The 22,048-nt window shown below is 52.2% G+C and overlaps 8 protein-coding genes across 8 annotated transcripts; 6 read left to right on the forward strand and 2 right to left on the reverse strand.

Moving 5' to 3' along the window:
• Positions 1–1,773: 1,773 nt before the first annotated feature.
• Positions 1,774–2,910, forward strand: PtrM4_052810 (uncharacterized protein; the record flags this gene model as incomplete). Its single annotated transcript, XM_001937031.1, has 1 exon — positions 1,774–2,910. One exon carries the CDS (start codon positions 1,774–1,776, stop codon positions 2,908–2,910), a length of 1,137 nt encoding a protein of 378 aa, XP_001937066.1.
• Positions 2,911–3,627: 717 nt separating this feature from the next.
• On the forward strand, positions 3,628–4,764 carry PtrM4_052820 (uncharacterized protein; the record flags this gene model as incomplete). Its single annotated transcript, XM_001937032.1, has 1 exon — positions 3,628–4,764. The coding sequence occupies one exon, from the start codon at positions 3,628–3,630 to the stop codon at positions 4,762–4,764; it is 1,137 nt and encodes a 378-aa protein (XP_001937067.1).
• A 1,267-nt stretch (positions 4,765–6,031) lies between these two features.
• On the forward strand, positions 6,032–7,191 carry PtrM4_052830 (uncharacterized protein; the record flags this gene model as incomplete). The annotated part of the gene is made up of 2 exons (XM_001937033.1): positions 6,032–6,177; positions 6,237–7,191. The coding sequence occupies 2 exons, from the start codon at positions 6,032–6,034 to the stop codon at positions 7,189–7,191; spliced, it is 1,101 nt and encodes a 366-aa protein (XP_001937068.1).
• A 1,487-nt stretch (positions 7,192–8,678) lies between these two features.
• PtrM4_052840 (uncharacterized protein) lies at positions 8,679–9,124 on the reverse strand (the record flags this gene model as incomplete). Its single annotated transcript, XM_066104976.1, has 3 exons — positions 8,679–8,684; positions 8,734–9,017; positions 9,082–9,124. 3 exons carry the CDS (start codon positions 9,122–9,124, stop codon positions 8,679–8,681), a joined length of 333 nt encoding a protein of 110 aa, XP_065959540.1.
• Positions 9,125–11,117: 1,993 nt separating this feature from the next.
• On the reverse strand, positions 11,118–12,242 carry PtrM4_052850 (NAD dependent epimerase-dehydratase family protein; the record flags this gene model as incomplete). The annotated part of the gene is made up of 2 exons (XM_001937035.1): positions 11,118–11,204; positions 11,259–12,242. 2 exons carry the CDS (start codon positions 12,240–12,242, stop codon positions 11,118–11,120), a joined length of 1,071 nt encoding a protein of 356 aa, XP_001937070.1.
• A 1,385-nt stretch (positions 12,243–13,627) lies between these two features.
• Positions 13,628–16,300, forward strand: PtrM4_052860 (AF-4 multi-domain protein; the record flags this gene model as incomplete). The annotated part of the gene is made up of 1 exon (XM_001937036.1): positions 13,628–16,300. One exon carries the CDS (start codon positions 13,628–13,630, stop codon positions 16,298–16,300), a length of 2,673 nt encoding a protein of 890 aa, XP_001937071.1.
• Positions 16,301–16,977: 677 nt separating this feature from the next.
• On the forward strand, positions 16,978–19,385 carry PtrM4_052870 (Uup, ATPase component ABC transporter with duplicated ATPase domain protein; the record flags this gene model as incomplete). Its single annotated transcript, XM_001937037.2, has 3 exons — positions 16,978–17,103; positions 17,155–19,034; positions 19,136–19,385. 3 exons carry the CDS (start codon positions 16,978–16,980, stop codon positions 19,383–19,385), a joined length of 2,256 nt encoding a protein of 751 aa, XP_001937072.2.
• A 518-nt stretch (positions 19,386–19,903) lies between these two features.
• PtrM4_052880 (uncharacterized protein) lies at positions 19,904–21,953 on the forward strand (the record flags this gene model as incomplete). The annotated part of the gene is made up of 2 exons (XM_001937038.1): positions 19,904–20,490; positions 20,579–21,953. The coding sequence occupies 2 exons, from the start codon at positions 19,904–19,906 to the stop codon at positions 21,951–21,953; spliced, it is 1,962 nt and encodes a 653-aa protein (XP_001937073.1).
• Between the last annotated feature and the right edge of the window lie 95 nt (positions 21,954–22,048).

Raw genomic sequence — 22,048 nt, forward strand, 5'->3', positions numbered from 1 at the left:
ACGCTCCAAGCAGCAATTGGTTCTGCACCTCCAGAGAGTACCATAGCTAGCCCCCGGGTAAGATATGATTCACTCAAGATGTGGGGCTACATATAAACTTTTGTTACCAGTTCTCGGACCGACTGCTGATGGGGCCCAGATGAACCTAGTTGCGGTACAGAGGAACAAAAGATGCGCTCGAGGGTAAAGACGATATCCATCACAGTACCTGACCTGCAAGTACCGTGGTGTCATATAGTATGCAGCCTTAATATCACTAGAGAACCAGGATGGGAGACTCGGGGAGTTATCAGCAAATGACAGGAGAGGTATCTGTTGAGAGTCCTAATGCGGGTCTCGCGACTGCGGCGTCATACTAAGGCAGACAGAGTTGGGTAAGGCATCCCCCAGCCGATGAGTCATGACTATGAGGTGGTGTGCGAGAATTCATGTTTGAGGTCCATGTGCGGCACTGCGCAGGGTGAAGTGACATATTCTAAATCTTTTGAGTCATAACCTTGGCTGAAGTGTGTCAGTACCGTAGGTGATGCGCAAAAAGGAGGGTGTCTTATCGATTGCTTAGCGCCGGATCAACCATGGGGCCGGTAAACGTCACCTGGCAACGCGTGCCATGGTTGCCGCCTCCTTCCTCCCCCAATCGCGATCTATCACAAAATCGACGTTTTTTTCTACACTTACACCTATCTTTGCATACGTATCACATGTGCTCTAGAGACATGACGCATACCTCATCACGTTCGAGTTTACGCGGTACCTATCCGCTTTCGCATCGAAAACGCGTCATGGACACACTCGCTACGGGTGCGTCCTACTCGGTAGAGACAAAATATATTGCTCGTGCCTGATTATTGGAGCTATAGTAGGACGGTCCGAATCATGAGGCAATAACTCAGGTCATCACACTCAGAGTGGATGCGACGAGACTTTGCCAGACCATTCGGACACAGCCAACTACCGAGTTATGTTCAACGTGCATGAACCACAGTACCAACATTAATCGACTTTACCCATTTTAGTATTGAGCAAGAGCGAGGCAAAAAGAGGGTCCTGCGACAAAGGGCTGTGCCCTGCACCTTTGGTACTCAAGCCATACCTCGTCATCTCATTGGCGCATATCGTCATGTGAGAGAGCATGTGGAGCTTCACCTGAGGCGGAACCGAACTTTCGTCATGGAAAGTATCATTTGCGCCCTCACGAGTTCCCACTACGTCAAGATTCTGCCTGGGAATGCCGCAAAGAGAATGAGGCAGAGGCTAGTTGAGGCTGTACCTGCGCAAAATGGTAGGCACAGGCTCAAATACACGAACGGAACGGGCTTGCTTGGCAAAGCTTTTGCCCTTGAATGTTACGCGCGCAGACGCGACTTGCTCCATATGAACATAAGCTTATTCACGTGAGCGCTAGCATCAAGCTTCGGAACGACGACCGTACAAGGACTCGGATCCTACGTCTCTCCGCCCTCATCCTCATCCCTCATAAGTACCCTAACCCCGTGCTGTCTGCTTGCCTGCACTGTTCCCCCCAAGCAAACGATTTGCACTCGCAGTGATTTCTGACATCCACTCACCTTGGTGTTCCCGAAGCTAGCTTGCGCTTCCACCCGCACTTTCACCCTGTTGCATCCACGCTGTTCCGAGCGACGGTACACCGCATTACCTGTATCTCTCCACACTGCTGGTGCCATCACCCCTCACCACCCCTCACCACCCCCATCGGACCACCGTCACAGAACTCCCAGTCGCACACAACAACGTACGCTCTCTTCAGCTATCATGCCAAAATTCCAGGATATACCAGCTGAGCTGCGTAACTTTGTTTACAGTCAGCTACTCGAAGGACGCGATTCTCGGCAGCAGGTCCACAAAAGTTTCGGATTGTTCACCGTTTCGAAGCAAATCCACGATGAGTCCACCTCATACTTCTACCAACACAACGCCATGGTCGTCGATGTTTTATCACCCGCCACCGATAGCGCGACTATTCTGCCCCCGATCGCCGACAAACACCTCCGGTACCTTCGCTGGCTGTCTGTATATGCGACAACTGCAGAGGCCCATTCGCCACGACAGCAAAAGGTAGCTAGCACCATCGCATCGCTAGCTGTCATTGGTGCAGAATTCAAACACCTTCACATCTGCCTCCAATCGTCGCTCTCAAAACTCCTCAACTCTCGAGTCGACGATGCCGTCTTCCACTACGACCATCCCATCACGGTTGCTCTACGACAGCTACTTGAATCAGATGTCGCCCGCATTGTCAGCCTTGAACTGTGTAGCACTTGGTTCGCACCGTATGTCGCTCAGCAACTCCACGCTCAATACGGCACTCGACTCCGATTTGTCTCCGCTAGCAAGCAAGCAGTGGACCCATGCACCCTGGAACGGCCCCTAACTGGTACATATGTAAGCACACATCTGACCGGGCTAGATCTCGATGATGAGGCTGTTGCAGACGCGCGCTGTCCTGATATTATCTCTGCTTCTTCCACCTTTTCAGCCCCTTCATCCCTGGTAGGTTCTCACAGCTCAGCGTTTGCAGACTTGGATGCGTTCTCTGCTATTGCTTTTGGGCTCGGTGAAGGTGAACTAGTGGATGACGATGAACCAGACCAGACGTCGCAGCACGAAGAAGAGACGTTCTTCTCCACGTCCGACATCGAGGAGTGGGAGTATTCCACACAAGAGCAGGATCAAGATGGGCTCGATGAATATGAAGATATGGATCTTGACGACAATAGCAATGATGACGACGACGAAATGGAGGAAATACCAGAGGAGGAAATGGACGCAATCATGGGCAACATGGAGGATACTGCTAACCACATTGCAAATGATGCTGACATGTCATATATGATCAACTTCGCGCCGGAGTTGCTGTTGACGCGGCATGATCTTGGCCATTTGGTCTAGGTCACATCTGGGGTATAAAGGTGTGTAAGGCCCTGCACTACTTGTGATCGCAGTATGCACAGTAGGCCAGTCATCGGCGGTCATGATTGCAGCGAGTGGACTCAAGCGACTATTATTATGGGATTTGGCGCTCTCTTGGACATTTCAGCGCATGGCGAACTTATTATTTGATATTTGGCGTTCTTTCTACGTGTTGCGGATGAGCGCGCAACACTTTGTCGGTGGTTTAGCGGATATACCCACGGTCCGGCGCGTAGCAACGTCGCTTACGTTTGAGGTCGGAGTTTCTTTTTCTCTACAGGTTGTCTTGAAGGAAAGGCGATATTCAGATGGGCCCTCGTGAGCCATATCCCCTTGTACCGGGTTCACATGGTATCATACTAAAGTTCCTCAGTATAGTTACAATATAAGTCCATAATTCTACCATATCAGGTTTCCATCCCAAGTCATACCACATGGCCGACTCACTCGATGGAGGAGTCATACTTTGGCTGTGTCATCAAGTTGGCCACTATGACTCTTCAGCGATACTCCCTTCTACATCAACTGTGTCTTTGAGACTGCGCGACTTTTGCACACAATGTTCGGAAGCCTCACAGCTATAGTCTATACGCCCATGTTACTGCACCACTCACCTTTCGGCTTATCGTGAACATGTCCAGCCACATTCCCACTGCAGCATCTCCCGGGATAGCGCGCCTCAGCACATTAAATATCATGGACGGCCCCAGAAAGTCATATCCTGGCATCACGCCCGGTCAACCGTTTGGACCAGCTGTGCCGCCTAAAGATGTACCGCCTGTCCCCAAGAAGCGCCTCAATCATCTAGAACCACTTATGATGTTGAATGACATCCAGACAGTTCCCAAGCGACGATCTGACGGCTGGGTCCGGCGAAGTGATTGGCCCAGAGAAGCCAAGGCACAGGGAGATGGGAGGAAGTGTGATAGTATTGGAAATCCAACGAAGCCGTCTCCCCGCCGAATCAACGAGATGCGAGTCGGCGGCACAGCGAGAGAGACAAAACGCGACACAATTGAGCTTTTAATTGAGGATGTACAAGCAAACAATCGGCTCTCATCAGACACCACCAACAATGTTCGCAACACAGTCGCCCCCAGGTCGTTTTCATGGTTGTTGAAGCCTACAGACCCACCACGCAGCACGAGTGTGCCACAAATGTCTACGTCTAGAAATGAATGGCTGAGTGTATGTGCATCGCCATACACGAACCCTAGAACCCCACCCGTCGCACCTTTTAGAATCCGACGAAGTGGCACACATGGTTCTACACAGATAGGCAGTCTCAAAGATAAGATCCAGCGCCTAGCAATCGAACAACGTGCTGAGAAGCAGGCGGGAAATGCAAAGGTGGCTAAAACGCGGAGCAGTATGCCAAACATGAGTATCGGAAAGGATGCTAGAACGGAGATACAAAAGAAGACACTCAAAAAGCGAGGTAGTCCAACCCACAGCAAAACAGCAACATGCGCCCCCTGTCATAATAGTAGAGTAGAAGACATGTATCCCCCACCACGTCGCCACAATATAACGCCCATCACAATCACGCGACTCAACAACCCAGAGGAAACGCGCAAAGCAATACGGGAGCAGCACGCCGCCACTTATCCTGTATTGTCCCGACCCGACAAGCAGAAAGATGGCGCGCTGAAGCGACGCACAAGCATCGCATGCATGGAGACAGGCATATACTCAAAATTCAAGGCGGGCATCGATGATGTGTTTTTGCATGTGAGGCCGAAGGCGCGAGAGAAGAAGAAAATGGAGGTGAGGAAGGAGAGGATACTGAAGAAGATGGAGGAGCTGAAGCATGATGGGTATGGTGTTGAATAAGGTCAGTATTATGTGTAACTATGGAAAGTGGGCTAAGTTAATAGAAAGTCGTATTTGGAAGTTTCTTTCGCACGTGGCATTGCCGCCAGGGGTTTGTTCAATGTTGTGCATATTGTTTTGTTGTCGTCATGTGATGACGGGTGACGCAAAAGTTCGCTTAATGCCGTGCCGTGTAGCAAGAGCTTGTATCGCTGCTTCTCAACATCTGTATCTGCATACTGATACTGCGATACAGTCCCCCCAAATCACCTGACATGTAAGGTAAGTACTACAGCATCTCGCCATTGCGTACCTAGTCAGTTTCAAAAAAGCTCGAAGTTGATTTTGAGTTGCGACACCCGTGGGGCTAGTGACGGGACGGAGTTCTGAGGTTTGACAGATGCATCTGCTACACAATGTGCAAGCTAAGAGGACATGGTACCCGTGATGGGGGTGATGGGGCAGGAGATGAGTTCAATGTTGTGAAGTACGGGTCCCGACTTGCATGGACGGAATACGGCCCCGAGTTGCATGGGCGGCACTGAGTGTACAAGATACAAGATGAATGCATAGGGTGCATTGCAGCCTATCAAGGGGCGGCGGGGAGATTACTCAACCGGACTAAGCGTCGCCGCAATCTGCCCAGGTAAAGCCTTCTCTTTGGCTTGGTTTGTGATTTGCCACCATCCACGACGGCTATCTCCCGAGTCCGAGTCCAGCTGCAGCAGGTTAGTCGACACACAGGCTGAGTCAGGCGCAGTTGGGTGAGTGCACGCAGCACGCCTTTCACTTTCACAGCCACAACACATGGCAGTCAACACCCAGCATCTAGCAGCTTCTCAAAATGTCCAATCTCCAATCTTTATGTCCAACATTCACAGTGCCGTTACAGCCGTGCGGCCATGCAGCCGTTTCGCATGTCTTCTGCAACCGTGCATCCGCACTGTGCTCGCAACGACTCATTAGGCCTATCTAACGACGGGCCGCCGTCTGATTCGCGGCCAGACGCCAGCTAGAAGCCACCGCAGCGGCTTGGGGAGCTACGGTAGAGCCTAAAGGCTGGAAAAGGGTCTGCCAAGCGCAATCTCGCTGGGCCCCATGCCACCTCCTGCGCGCCTTGGCTGGGGCTGACGGCTTGCCGGGTCTGTCTTCTGTTAAAATGCCATGATCCCCCGACGGCGCTTGGCCAGGACGTCGCACACCCCTTAACAGCCAACAAGACACTCTGCGAGCTCCTACCGTGTAGCTCTTTCGGCCTTTGTCAAAGTTTCGCGAAGCTTCGCCCGTCATGATGTTGCCGATTGTTGGAGGCCGGAGTCCGCTGTTTGCGCTGTCGGTGAGCGCTGGTTTCGTCCTGGTCTTCGTCTTTGCCTTTATGACTTGGCAAAGCCCGCCACGGTATACTTTCACTCGCGGCTCGCCAAACACAAATATGTATGTTGCTTTCATCTGGTCTCGGTTGGGAAGACCCTGAGCTAACAGTGCCCTTCTAGAGCAGCAGCCAACGCGCAATCCGACGTGTCCATTAGCGAAGTCATCCGGTTACTGTACCAGAACATCAAGCTGTCGCCAACCGCGCCTTTCATCCGGGAGGCAAATGGCACCCACATTACCCTGCCGCCGAACCCGCGCTACACAAAGACCATGGGCAGCGATGTGCTCGTCCTAGATCTCGAGACTCGCCCGCTCGCGTCGACCACAGCTTACAAGATGGGCGCATACGATTGGCGCAACATCGACCACGTTACCGGCGGTATCTTCAACCACTACACCTATGCGCTCGTCCACGGCTATGACTACAAGCTTGTCCAGGCGCACGAATTTGAAGACCGACACGCCACCTGGATCAAGCCCTCTGCGCTCGCGAACCACATCAAGAACTACAAGTTCATCGTCTTCCTCGATGCAGATGCCGCTTTCCGCTTCCTTGACGTCCCCCTCGAGTGGATGCTGAACTACTGGGACATCAAGCCACATCACGCTCTGACCATGGCCTTGGACCCCTGGAGCGCGAAGGAGCCCCAATACAACTCGGACCGCTTCAACCGCACCTACACAAACACCGGGTTCATGATTGTACAAAACAACGAGCATGTCATGCCCATCCTCAAGGCATGGCACGAATGCCCCGATGACACGCGCTACGCAAACTGCTCGCAATGGAAGCAGCCGCGCTTCCATGAGCAGTCTGCTTTTGGCGAATACATTCGCTACGACTACGAGCAATACATCAAGGAGCTACCATGTGCCGAAGCCAACGGTTTCCCTGGCGTGGAAGTCAGCAACTGCCAGGGCAAATTCATCAGACATTACTGGTTCGAAAAGACAAACGTCAAATTGGATTTCCGAGAAAACATCATGCAAGCGCTCACGTTGCCGATACAAAAGGTCTTTGCCGACAACATTGGCGGCGTTATAGCAGAACAAAAGGAGAATATCATACAATGATAATCACATTCGCTCTTTCTCTCCCGCACAACGTACGGACGAAATAGACACAGAAACGCGTATCATGAGCAAAGAAGAGGAGGTTTATCGGCATAGCATAGCGTTGCATTACCACGGCGTTCATCTGCTTTCACTATTCGCATCTTTTTTTCCTTTGGCTTTTTCGTTTGGTGGGTTACAACGGGACAAGCCCACACGACACGTTCTGTTCGTTCAGAGCCAATATTCGCTTTTCGGTCCGGGTCTTCCGCCGCGATGATACCCCAACACGAGTTTAGAAGTCTATCCACAAAATCGGTATTCTTAATCTTTGCCTCTTTTACGTCTACTCCTTCTACATTTTGGGTGCGGGTACTCTACCACCCCGCATTCCGCCGCGTTGCGAGCGAAGCAAGGTTTTCCAACGATCTGCCTCCCTTCATATATGCACTTATGCCGTGACACCCGGATTGTGTCACCTCCCCTCTCCAGCCATCACCATCACCACCATCAACCGCCGGTATCTCCACGAAAGACGCAGACCAAAGGCAACTTATCCATCAGCCGCCTAAGCGAGCGACATGTTCGAATTCTACAAGCTGCCCGCCCGCGCCCGACTGGAGCAAACTCTCTGCCACTGCTGTCAAGTGATGCACACTAGACCACGATCGCTTACACATGGATGCAAGCCAAGCCACTAGCAACAACACTTGTCGTCAGTGATCGCCACACATCCGACTTGGGTCTTTCCTGATTTCCCTTGTCCTCGCCCAATTAGGAACCTGCTAGGTTCCTTTGCCTTCCGCATCGCACCGCCCAATCCACCGAACCGCTCCGACTGAACCGATCTACCGGCTTTGCTGTGGCATGTGCATGTTGCATGTAATGCAAGGCCGTGCTGCGAAGAGCATCATTTTTTTGTTGTTCCTGTGCTTACGGGTTTACGAGGCGGCGGGCAATGTTGGAATTGCCATTGGTCAGATGCAAGGAACCCCGTGATGTTACTCCGGAGTGCCCGCGCTTTCGTTTACTGGATGGCTGACTTGCCCTGGGCAAACTTTGATTACGTGCTTGGGTCGCCGAAGCGGGCGGTTGGCGTAAGCTGAGGTGACAGTACTGCTGACATGGAGGTGTATGACGGTGTTTGGTGCTGAGGGAAGAAGGATGGGCATACGTGGAGGAATGGAAATGTTTTGGCACGGGGATGCTGGCCTTGTTGGATTACGACATGATTTTGAAATTGTTTAACATCGATGTGAAAGCGAATGGCGCTGCGTGGGAAGGATAGCGCTTGCAAGATTGAGTCATGGATAGATGGATTGGGAAGATTTTTTTGTAACAGTACTGTATTACTACTACGACGCTTTCTGGACTATATGGATTTTCAACGCATCGCGGCAACTAAACCCCAATACTATGTATGGGTCAACACCGATCATCTTCTACACGTGGCACCTCTGTCATCATTGCCGATCTCCCTTCTTCATCTTTCAACCCCTGCTCTTCTCTCACACCTTCGTCCCTACTACCGTCATCCTCTTTTTCTTCTCCAACACAACTTACTCCAACGATAGCCTCTTCACTCTCATTCTCCATCTCCGTCAGCCCGTCGAATCCATACTTTCTTTCGCTCAACTCCTTCTCACTGCCTGCACTACACGGCTTCGTCGAGTATTCCTTACTACCCGACCGCTTGTGGCGCGTAGAAGTATTATTTGACTGCATAAACACATGTCTACCGTTGCTGTGACTGCGGCTCCGGCTCGCGTGGATACTACTATTCCACACCCTGGGGATATAAGTTTTGACGAGGATCTTGAGCGTGGAAGCTGAGGAGCATATGATGGCTGGGTATAAAACAATTAGTCGTGTGATGAATGAAGTAAGGAACGTACTGGAACGTGGACTTACCAGCATAAATCTCAACACTAAACCAATTCAACGAATCCGCCATATACCACCAAATATCCTCCTCTTTCCCCAGAGAAAGCACATAGTAAAACCTCACACAACCCGCCACCACAGCCACCAGTCCGACGCAGAGGAGCGCGCCCAGGGCGACTTTCTGCGAACGTGGCATTTGTAGTTTCCAGAGTATGAAGAGCGGGAGGCTGTATATCGCTACATATTGAGTGATACTGCACCAAAACCGTCAGCACACTTTCCTCCATCTCCATCTTCTCCATATCGGGGCGCACATATTTTACCCCGCCATTCACCTCAAAGAAAACCTGCTGCGTACTCTGCGTCAAGCACTTCTCCGGCTCCCGTGCCTGCCTACTCAAATCCCAAAACAGCGACGGCGGCATACAGACAAACAGCAGCACAAAGAATGTGACGACGGTGAGCAAAGCCACCGAGACGAGCAAGACGTAAACGAGGCGACGGGTGCGAAGGTGCGGATCGAGACGCAGGCAGAAGAGCAGGATACTGGATTTGACGCAGAAGACGGCGGTTGTGTAGAGGACGCGGCAGGCAAGGTTTGCTTTTAGCATTGGGGCGAGATTTAGGGGTGGTATGGAGGGTGCTGGGGTGTGGTTAGCTGGGGATGGGTGGGTAAAGGGGAGGAGGGGGCACCGACTGTGCATGCCGACGCCGTAGTAGCCGGCTGTTTTTTTTTGGGGGGGGGGGGGGGGGTTGTTAGTACGGTGGGTTGGAGGGGAGGGGACGGACAGAACATGATTGCGATTGAGAGGCCGATGGTGGAGAGTGTACCGGCTAGCATTAGATCTGGCGTTCAAGGGTTTGTTAGTATAGAGATCTCGTTTAGATATTTTGGGCCATGTAGGGTGAGCTTACAATCATCTGCTGCCAGCTGTAACTGTAGTAAACGTACTAGCACATGAACGCGCAGTAGAACGATGATGCTCGTTATAACTATAAACGGAAAGCCAACAACAAATAACGACACTTGTTTGCTGTCGCCATCAAAGCCGCGAGTATGAAGCTGATGATTTGATACTTGTACATGGACCAGCAGAGCCTGAGGTGCCATACCTGATGTGATGCTGTGAAGCTAGTAGGAGACGGTGGAGAAATAGACGCGCGCCTATGTAGTCGTACAGCAACCGCTCCTTTAGAGATATGACTGACGCCACAGGGATGAGCATTTGTGCCACGGAGATAGAACAAGGCATTGTCGATCATTGTGACTGTTTTCTTGCTCTATTCAAATTCACATCTTTGAGACAGATTTAACCCAGGGCGCTGGGCTGTCGCCTACCTACGCCGCAATGTGAAATTGTCTTGGTTTGAGACGCGCGGCTGTGGTTAGACGCTCTGGTGTAGTAACATGTTTTTTATTGTGTAGTAATTTAATTGCGTTTGGTTGCTCTGTTTGCTCCGACAGCTTCAAGATGATCAACACATACTAAACTTTCTAGTCGATCAGACTCACTGGAGGACTAGCTTGAGCCTCCGGCAGAAATGTTCCGCATGAGCCTCCCAATGCACTGACTCGTGCTGAGCAATCCCCCACGCTATGCCATAATCTAGCGGGGATCCTTCCAACGGGCTTTCCGCTTTGGGATTTCAGAATCGACGCATTGCATATTATGACAATTTCAAGGCGGTCTGGAGAGATTGATCATGTGTTTTCAGCTGCGAAAGAATTGCTTGGTAGGTAGACTGTGCCGCTTTGCTCTTGTGTAGATGTGGCATGGCATTTGGAGTATTTGTGTTCAAGTGGGGTTGGGATAGTGCTGTAGCTTCCCTAGGATATGGAACGACTTTGTGCTTAGTCATGGGTACCCATAAATGCAGAAGGTACGCTCCGCGGGAAGGAGGAGATGACAGCTGTCTTTGCATGATCTAACTTGCCCAACGGATGAATATGCATACAGAATCAGAGGTCAATCACGCATGGATGTACTTCGTGACGCTGGAAATAGATTGGTAAGTCTTGGGTACCTTTCTGATATCATCCAAGAGAACTCCAGACCCACAGTTTACTTCTTCGCGCCAATACAGCTCTCCGTAGAGAACATCCGCCTACCTTCCTTCAACGCACCCAGCTCATCCTTGAAATCCTTCTCCTAAGTCGCCTGCAGCATCCCCGGCTGCCATCCCAAGAGTCTACGCGCCAATACCGCCTTCGTAGTCGTATGCCCAGCCCAGCCACACTCGGCAATATCGCGACGACCCGCAGTCAACTTCTCGGCAATTTCATCCAGCGATACATTCCGGATTTCCTTCTCCTGTGGAGTATCCTCACGCGGCAACAAACCATCTTCAAATGCTAGGTCTAGGCACCTCTGGTTGATATCCTTGATGAGCGTGTGACCAACCGCCGCGAACATCACACCGTTTCGACCAGAAGGGAGGTATCTGACGCCCCGGTCCTCACGCTCGAGAATAGTGCGCGCGAGGACGTACATCTTTGCTAGGTCGGAGACGTGGACCCAGTCAAAATTGGCTGTGTCGTTGAGGTTCCAGCCATAACCATGTTGCACCACGTACATCATGATTAGAGGAATGACAAGGCCTTGGCGGTTGAACAAAGCTCCTCCTTCACCAAATATACAAGGCGTGTTGATGCTGATGGCATTCACGCCTGTTGCAGTGGCTGCTTCGAGAACACTGAGTTCGGTTGTGCGCTGTGAGTATGGATCCTCTTCGTCAAGGGCTTTCATAAAATGAAAGATCCCAGCCCCGTCCCTTTCGTCGTCCCATTCGTAGGGCGGGCGTGGAGGTTGTGTCAGGGGACGGTCGGAAACATTGGTGCAGCCGGAGATATGTAGCATCCACGGTGCTGGTTTGCCTGTGTTGACGCCGCGTGCCAGGCCGTTGACAAAGGCTGCAGCGCCTTCTGGGATGAAGCCAGAGCCAGTGTTGATGACAATATCGTAGTTTGTGGCTGTGTCTTCGATAAAGACTGTGTCATCTAGACCAGTCCATCTGATCGTGTTGACGCGAGATCCATATGCTTCCTTCAATTTGGAGGCCTGTACATTGTCGCGAATGAGGACATCGAAAGTGAGGGGTTTGAGACTGAGTTCAGTGCTTGCAATGAGCTGAGCGAGGACTGTGCCGCCCACGTAGCCAGTGGCACCAGTGATGAGGATCTTGCTCATGTTGAATTGAAGAGATGAATCACAGCACGAAACGTGTCTCCTTTCCAGTCTACATATACTCCCACCCTCGGATCAATGTCTCCGCAGCGTGACCCGTATCTTCATCTCATAGTGGGGAAATACAATGCACATGGCATTTTTAAGTATTAGGAGTAGCACTATTTGGAAAGGGAGTACATTAGCGTAGGATGTGTACTGCGTGATAGAGGCGTGGTCGGACTATGCCCGTACTAGCAAGACTACCGACCAGTACTTCCTTCGTCATTCAAACGTCGATCTCGTGGGGACCACGTGCACTGAGTTTTTCGAAGCTTTGTATTGTTATACTGTCAGGCAGGAGTTAAAAAAGCTCGGAAGAACTCTCGTCAAAAGCATATAATATGTTGCAGTATATGCAGTCAATCAAAGCGTAACCGCGCGAGGCAGTAATCAGAGTATATCGTGTATGTTTTCTTGTAGTGTTGTTTCTGCTCGCCTTTTTACGAAGGCAGCAGCAGGGTCTGTTTATATGACGTATCTATGATCCAGCTGAGGTAAGAGGTGCTCAATAAAGTGAGGAAGCAGCACCAGAACACCAACACGTGATCTGCTTCTCCTCACAACCGTCACATAATCGATGGTTCTTTAGGTTGGTACGCCAAGGATAGGATATACTGTCAGTTTTGATCTATGTGCCAAGAAATATTCCCAGTGCGAATAGTCATACTACTCTTTGGTCCTTTCATATATCGTCCAAGTCATCATAAAGGCTTCAATGTTCCTATCTTTCCATCAAGATGTATCATATGTCTTTTCTTTCCAACGAGGAATCATCTTCAAACAGCAATAGAACCTCTCATTTTTCAACAACAGAACTAGTACAGACGTTGAGCTATCTTTTATACTGTGCTAGATAAGAGTCGCAAAGCCTCTGTAGAGCTCTCCTCGAAATCATGTGATCGATGTTTCCTCGAATTGCCACGCCAAGCATTTTGTGCTACCTTCTGGACCCTGTCTCAGACAAAGCGCTCGACACACTCACCTAATCAGCTCAATCTATAGAAAAATAAACACGGAATATAATAATTAAGTGAAGGCGAAGACTGGGACCTACTATTATTTACCTGTTCCCTCATCAACCACGCATCCGCCATCATCAACCCTGCCCAACAGCGATCTTTCTCCAACGCGCGCAGTATCATTCCTCCAGATCAAAGTCTTGCGCATTGTCTCACCACATACTCTTTACTCTTTATCTTCCATCCTCACTCTTTGTCTCACCATCGTCATCCATGACAACCCCTTCTCTTTGTCCGCCCAACACCTCGAAAAACCAGAATATCGATCAAGCTTTCCATTTCTTGTCCAACTCAAATCTTCGCCACTTCAACCGTCAATACACACACATGTTGTCCAGGAATCCATACGCTAGCACAGGCTACGGCCTCCCTGCAGACTACTACGACTCTTCGTCCGGCTCCTCGGGAAAGAGGAAGAGGGCGTCGTCGCCGCCGGCTGTAAGACAAAGGTCTCCTCAGGAGAAAATTGAGTTTACAACTCAGACGAGCTTTGAACCCAAGAAGAGGCTATCAGACGAGTATCGCCATGATATGAGAAAGTTGCAGTACGGGCGACCAGATAGGCGAGAATATTTTGCGCAGACAAGCCCACGAAGCATCCTGCAGCAAAGATCCGAACAAAGATGCCGACAGCAACCCAAGCGCCTCTTCCGACCCAAAACAACCGAAGAAAAAATCTACCATCAGATCCTCCAGGACGAAGCCACAGCCCGCTACGTCCCACCCGGGCCCGAACTCCAAATCCAACTCAACGACCCTCATGATATCCGGCAGCACATTTCCCTGCAAGATTTCTGGCCTCGGAAAGACTTGGATGGGTTAGGGTCAGAATCATGGGATGAATGGGTCGCTAGAAAGGTATACGAAGGAGGATGGGCATCATGGTTTCTCGACCCCCCAGCTCCGCCAAAACCAGAAGGAATAGTCGAATACCCACGCCGACCTGATGCAGACTCCTCCTCCCAACCCTTGTCCAAGAGACATAAACTAAACTCTGGTCGCGCCCCCAACACCTTCATTGGCATGCCTTCCGCACGATGGGGTGTCATCCCCGCAGCTACTATCGATGGTGTCAGTGAATTATACAACGCATCAGGCGCCATTATACCCGCGGTTACTAGGCGCGGATTCAGAGCTGTGCGGAGTATTCCGAAGGCTGTGGGTAGGTTTATTGGTGTGAAGGATGAGGTTGCGGAAAGGTGGGGGATAGATGTCGATTCCAGCTCGGATAGCTCTGAGGGTTCTGATGCTGATAGCTCTGATGGCGATGATGACGACTATACGCCTAGAGCGCAGGAAACGGGTGTACCGCTTCCTGCTCCACGACCTACATCGGATATACTCCCCGATTATTTGATACCTAGGCAGGCGCTGAAGACTAATGCTGCTGGTGAAGATGGAACGACGATGCAGCAAGGAAGTGGAGACCAGAATGTGCCGTGGCCTAATGTTATACTGTCTGTGCGGAGGGATACCAAGGTAAAGCCGAGTTCCGTACCAAAGATTCCTCGTGGTACGCCAGAAATGACCGAGACTGTGACAAAGGTCAAGTCGAAGTTTCCAGTCCAGACAGTCTCCGGTGCTGGACGAGGAAGCCAGAGTATGCCGCGGACGAAGAGGTCTACTCATACAGTGCCTGTGGGAAGGGATACCACGGTACAGCCGAGTTCGGTACCAAAGAATCGTGATACACCAGCTAAGACCGCGGTAAATGTCAAATCGATGCGCCCAGCATCGCCAGACTTGGGTGATACAGTAGAAAGTTACTATAAAAACAGCGAGGTCAATACCACATCGCCAACCAACGCAATGCTTCGAAGGAGGGATAGCGCAGCAGTGGAATATCCAGTACTAGATATTCCCCGTATTACGATAGCTGGAACCGAAAACGCGGGAAACGTCAATTCGAAGCGTCCAGCACAGCCAGACTCCGGTGCTGCAGTAAGACCTTCCTTGATGAAAAGCATGTTCACCATCACAACGCAACCGTCAGCACCAACACTGCCAACACATCAGCCGACACAATCGAACCAGAACTACATCATTTTTCCAACTTGCAGCAGCAGACACAGTACAGAAACCACATTCTGCGAACACTGCGGTACTCCTTGGCCTCCCAAGCCTGCGCCCAAGTCAGAAGCCCGCTCCATCATGCGCAACAATCCCTACCCAGATACTATGCATCTTCCTGGGAGCTACTTATCCCCTAAGTACCAGAAAGGACCTTTAGATGCCACGCTAGTCACGCGCGCAGAGCGCAAGTGGTGGGACATTCGTCAACCGGACGAAGAATTTGACGAAGAAGCTTTTATGATGACGGGTGGAGCTGGGCCGGCTGGCACATTGGATGTGGACGGGACGCCAATTTATATCCCAGAAGAGGAACGTGAACGTTTGCTTGCAGATAAGAGAATGCAGGAGGCGAATTTTGCTGCTCGGGAGCACATTGCGATGAGGCGGAAGAATTTTGCGAGACTGAATGGGTTGAATTATCCTACCAGTCAGCCTTACTTCGACGAGCTTGGTTCTTATGTGCCTACTGAGCAAGTTAGGGAAAACACACCAGAAAAACCATACATCCCAGAGGGAGAATGCATGACGGATACAGCTCAAGAATTACTCAACAACGTAGCCAAGCTGCGGGAAGAAGCCGTAGCCCAGGGTCGCGTGTTCCCCGAAGGCATCACTGGCTGGGATGAGATGGGTGAGGCTGTGCAAGAACACGTAAGGTGGGCCACTCGGCTCATTGAAGAGAACGAGCGTCGGTCAAGCTCGGCAGCTGATCAAGCAACAACGCAGCAGCAGATACCCCAAATCGACAAAGCTTTCGGATTTGATGCGGAGCTTCAGAAGCTAGATGACCAGAGAATCAGAATGCTATATGATGGATACTGCTGGCCAGAGGACCTCATCGGCTGGGCCGGCTACTCTGATGCAGACAGGAATCTCATCTGGGAAGCGACTCTGTACCTAGAACATAAAGAAGCGATGGAGGAGTAGATGCAACAACACAGCCCTGCCCTTACGGATGATTCAATGTACTGCAACCCGTAAGAAGACGACTATACCAAGCGCCTTCTTCAGCAAAAGAACAGGCTTCTGAGGCGAATGATGATATGGCGCAGCTAGGGGTCTTGGCAATATTGGTTCTAAAGCGGCGACAGGTTTGTGCGGATAGTCGGAAAGTTGGATGCTCTGCGATGGAAAAAGTAGGGATCGGCGATGTGTATGGCAGTCGCTATTGATATACGATGTAAGAAATCTGAGACTTGATTGAGCAGCGAGAGCAGGCAGAGTTGTGAGGGTGTCAATTGTAGAAGTAATCCGGATATTCATGATTTCATAATACAATGCATTAAATAGAATGCATGTGATTCGTAGGTGATAGGTAGCAAGAGGGTGCTTGCTCACATGCCGTGCCTTTCGTCGAGCTGATGCTTAGTTATGCAGGGTCTGTCCAATCAGAGTAGGCGGATTCGACTCATCCTGAGCCGAGCCATGTCTTGGTTTGGCAACGCCACTGCTCCAGCATTGATCGTGCTAGCCTTGTAAGCCATATGGCTATATGTGTGAGGTCGTTGGGAAAGACCAGAGCAAGCATACTCTCGTAATCTCATCTAACTACCAATTCTGAGGACGACCGGTCAGCACGGCAAAACTTTCCAATCACCAGGCCAATGGTACGCAAAACCAAAGACGGGGGGGCGGCAGTTGAGGGCCATCCGAGCGGTGGGCATATCACAGTCACGGTGCAACAGTCGCGCTATGCACTTGACGCCGTAGATGCACCCGCTTCCAAGGAGGTACGATACCTAGTGACCTTCCAAGGGTTGTATGATTGCTCATATTTTTAGATACTCGTCAAGGACCTATCAATTGCAGTAGCGAACAGGGAATTGCTGTCACATAGCACACTTCACCTAGTCGAAGCTCGGCATTACGTTCTCGTAGGCCGCAATGGGACCGGCAAGTCCACTTTGCTCAAGGCTATAGCGAATGGGCTGATTCCCGGTATTCCATGGAGCACTCGTATCCTACTCTTAGGTCAGACTAGAGACGAGCATCTGGAGGATGACATGGGCAGGCTCAAGCTTGAGAGTGAAACGGTTTTGCAGCACGTGGTCCGCAGCGATCGGACCAGAGAGTGCTATTTGCGCGAAGAAAAAATGCTTAGAGAAGCATTTGCAGATTCTGTTGATTCCATGGCGGCTGTTAGGGCCCACCGACGCATTGGCCACGACCGGCTGGCACTGCAGTTGAAAGAATGTCATCGTATCGCCGAGAGAAGGAGCGGCGCACGAGGGAAGCAGGCCAGGAAAGAGCTGGTCAAACTTGAAGAGCGCTTCGACGAGTCTGGCAAGCGATTAGAAGACGGAGAAACCGAAATTAATCCCATGGAGCTTAGTGAAGAGATACAAGCCGCCTCAGACATGCTTTCGGGCGTGCAAGCCTCTTTGGAACTCATGGATGCCGGTCAGGCAGAGATGAAAGCCCGCATGGTCTTGTTGGGTCTTGGTTTCAAGGAGGAGCGCATCGACAACCCGGTATCAGAGCTCTCCGGGGGTTGGAAAACACGTTGTGACCTTGCTTGTGCCCTTGCACAGTACTCCGATGTGCTGCTGCTGGATGAACCCACAAATTTCCTTGATTTGCCATCAATCATATGGCTGCAGAACTACATCCGCGGCCTGAACGGCACAACCGTCCTGCTGACGACCCATGACCGCAATTTCGGTGATGCCGTTGCAGAGGAACTGATCGTGTTGCGTAACCAGACCCTGGAGACGTTTCGCGGCAACCTCAGTTTGTACGAGCGAGAGAGATGGAAAAAGGCAAAGCATATGACAAAGATGAAGGAGGCGTTAGATAAGCAGAAGAAGCACGTGGAGAAGAGCATTGCAGGCAATATCAAAGCGGCCAGGGACAAGGGGGATGACAAGAAGCTGAAGCAGGCAGCATCCAGGAAGAAGAAGCTGGATGAGAGGATGGGAGTGCAAGTCAGTTGGAAAGGCGGTCGGTTCAAACTGAATCGCGACCTTGCAGGCTATCACACGTCCCGTCGCGCAGAAGTGGAAGTCCCGAATTTTGATCCGCCGGTAGATGTCTCCTTTCCCCACCAACCATCAGAGCTACGGTTCCCTGGAGCGCTGGTGCATCTGGACCAGGTGTGCTTTGCGTATTCTAAAAACACAGACGGGCCGATATTGAGGGACGTCAGTTTGACGATACATCCACGTGCGCGGATAGGGGTGGCAGGACTCAATGGGAGTGGCAAGAGCACATTGGTGTCTCTGATTACGGGCGGTGACGAAAGTGGGGGTCTACGACCGACGTCTGGCACGATTATGCGACACGGGCGAGTGAGGATTGGTCGGTATTCGCAGCAGTCGGTTGAGGAGATGACGGCCATGGCGTCGGCAAACGCACAGCTAACGGCGCTCCGCCATGTAATGGACTCGGCTGGAGATGGCATGCTAGAACAGGAAGCGCGAGCACTCCTGGGCGGTCTAGGGCTTCATGGACAGACGGTATCGGACGTGCCGCTGGCGCAGCTATCGGGAGGGCAAAAGGTTAGGGTGGCGCTTGCCGTTGTGCTGTGGCCGCCGCCGCACCTGCTCATACTCGACGAAGTGACGACGCACTTGGATGCCGATACGACGCTGGGTCTCGTGATGGGCTTGAGACAGTATCGTGGTGCGCTAGTAGTAGTAACCCACGATCGGTTTTTTATGAGGTACGTCAGCGCCAGCGCTGCTTGGGCAGTGGGAGCGCCGCAGTTGGCGCCGCATATGGCGTGAGGGTCATAATAAAAGGCAACTATTGACAACCCCACAGAACCATGGTAGAAGGAGAATCGCCATACAAGCTAGCGCCAGGGGTCCGGGGCTCGAGCGACGAGGCTGACGAGTCTGCGTCTGAAAGCAGCGACTCGGAGGCAGTGTCGACAGGGGGGGTGCTAAGGTCGGGAACGGTTTTTCGGCTGGCTCAAGGCCAGCTCGTTGAGCTATCGGGCGGTATGGGGGAGTATGAAGCGATCGCCGCCAGGAGGGCTGCCAAGCTAGGCGCGGTACAGCTGCAGCGATAAGTTAGGTGCAGACGTAGGTTTTAGCAGACGGAGAAATACGAAATCGACAAGGACAAGACTGAGACGGATACGGGCGCCCCATCACGGACGACGTTTTGTCGTTGTGTGCAGGCATGTCGACTCGAGGAGTGACAGACGCCAGGGCCAGCAGACTGCAAGACTCCGGGCGGGCTTGCTACCCGCTGCACGCACAGATGACTACGCGACACCTGCGCGTACATCATAGAGCACGGGAAGTTTAGGGGCAGTAGGGGCAGCTTTTGTCGCCAAGCTAGCAAAGTAATATTGTTCCAACGCGTCGCTCTCGCTCCTTTTGCAGCCAGCATCCAATTGGTCTTCATTCATTAGCCATTGGCGTGCACCATGCCCATCTTCCCTTGTATACCCCATCTGTCGCCCATGATTATGCGGTAACTGTAGCCTTGAATCCTCCAGCTGGCGCGCATGAACGACGACGTCGTGTTTCGAACTAAGCTCAAGCCTGGAACCCTGAACCTGAATGCACACTGCCGGGCATCATGGGCGAAGCCGAATCCTCGTCGACACCTCGCTCTACGGCCGAACCGCAGCTCAAGGCTGCCAAAGACAAGAACTGCCCCTTCTGCGGCCAGGCTTTTACATCGAGCAGCCTGGGTCGCCATCTCGACCTCTACATTCGGGCAAAGAACCCAAAGGCGCCTGACGGTATCCATGTCGTAGACGAGATACGCAAGCTGCGCGGCGGCATCACACGACGTCAGGCAAAAGGCAGCGTGTCGACGCCGCGACGAGACGACAGCGGCACCAGCACGCCCGCCAACAAGAAGCGAGTGGCGAGCGAAGACTCGTCTATGCTCGTCCAGAGCCCCGACGATGACGACGAGTCGTTGCAAGTGGGCAAGACGAGGGGCCATCAGTTCAAGGATGTTAGCTGGGGTGGCGGCAGCGCCAGCGCCAGCCGTCCCTCACGTCTAAGCACCAAAACACCAGACCCCCGCCGTGATGCATCGCGCCAGATTCGAAAGGCCGACCTCGACCAGAGGCAAAAGACTGGCGAGGAGGCGGAAATTGCAAGCGCGACCGAGATGGCGCTGAGGGAGCTGCTGAAGAGCGTCCGCGAAGCCAAGTAGGTGAAACCCCAAATCCACTCCTGACAACATCACATGCATCATGACATGTGACTATGACGATACTGGACCTAACAACCTTCGCAGTGCAAAAGCATCCGGCTCAGGTCTCTTCGACTTTGACCCTTACACGCAAAACTTCCCCTCCCTCTGCCTCCACATCCTTCCTGCGCCCTCGACCCTTTTCTCGCCAACGCCCTTTCCCACGGCTGAGTCATGGTCCATATCCCCGCCTGGTCAGAAGCAGTTTGAAGCGCTGAATAAGCAGGTCCGTGAGCGCCTGCTTGCCTACCAGCGTCAGCGGCAGATCAACCAGGTCTATCCTTCCGGCGCACAGGCAGCCGCGCCTTCCACAACCTCATCGCCCTTGCCCACTCCTCCCCTCTTCGATCATGACCCTCAACGTCTCTTCGGCCACATTGCCGATGCCTTCCATCACTGGACCCAGCACTCGGACAAGACGAGGCAGGAGTACTGGCAGATTGAGATTCTCCGCTGCTATGCTCGTGCCCATGACCGACGACGCGAGGCTGAGGTCCAGCTCGAGAATGCACGTAGGGAGATTGACTACCTGAAAGCAAATCGCTGGACGGCAGGTGCACCCGACGTGTCCCCCATCAGCATCAACCTAGGTGCCGACACGGCACGTGAGCTTGCAAAGCACGGTATGGACTACCGTAACTGGGACTATGACCGTCTCATCGACAAGTGGCGCACTGCCATACGCGAGAACAAAGTCTCCGGCCTGGCTGCCCAGAAGCCACTGCCCGGCGAGGGCAGCTCGCGTAGCTGCTCCATGGCCAGCCTGCCACCACAATTTGCTACAGTCAATCAGCCCAGACAGGGCAGCCCCATCAAAGTAGAGACTTCGATGCCCTTCAGTGCCCCGCCCACGCTCAACGGTGACGACCAAGTCGACGCAGAGGGCGATGATGATGACGAAGAAATTGACCTGACTCCGCACACGATTGATGACGAAGACCCAATGCACCACATGCATCAAATCCAACGTCAGTCTGTGCATCAGTCCCAGCATCATCACGGGACGCCGCTCCAACCGACACCGCAACATCCCTCTCAGCAATTCCAGTCTCACATGCAACCTACCCAGCACCTCACCCAAGCTCAGATTGCGCAAGCCCAGGCTCAAGCCCAAGCATGGGCAGCAGCTCGTCAGCACATGAACCAGTCGCGCCAAGATTTCCGCCCACATCAGCAGCAGCACCAGCTCTCACCGCACCTGCAACACGTCAGCTCAGCTGAAAGCAGCCGGCGAGAGTCGCTAGCCATGATGGACCCGCATTCCATGAATCAAAATACCATGAATAACATGGGTGCCTCAATGGGCATGTCAGGCGGCATGGATAGCCTCGACAACCACCAAGACCAGTTCCTACGAATGGATATGGGTATGCCCACCGGCTTCGTTGGATCAAACGATGGCGGCGTCTCTATGGGTTAGCTTTGACCATGTCTCAGCGCCGTTGCAACATTGCGAACAGTAAGAAGACGTCTGTTCGGGCAGGCGTAACACGATACATGGAGTGGATGCTTGGT

Source organism: Pyrenophora tritici-repentis, chromosome 10, assembly GCF_003171515.1.
Source record: "Pyrenophora tritici-repentis strain M4 chromosome 10, whole genome shotgun sequence".
In the NCBI taxonomy this organism is placed as follows: Eukaryota; Fungi; Ascomycota; class Dothideomycetes; order Pleosporales; family Pleosporaceae; genus Pyrenophora; species Pyrenophora tritici-repentis.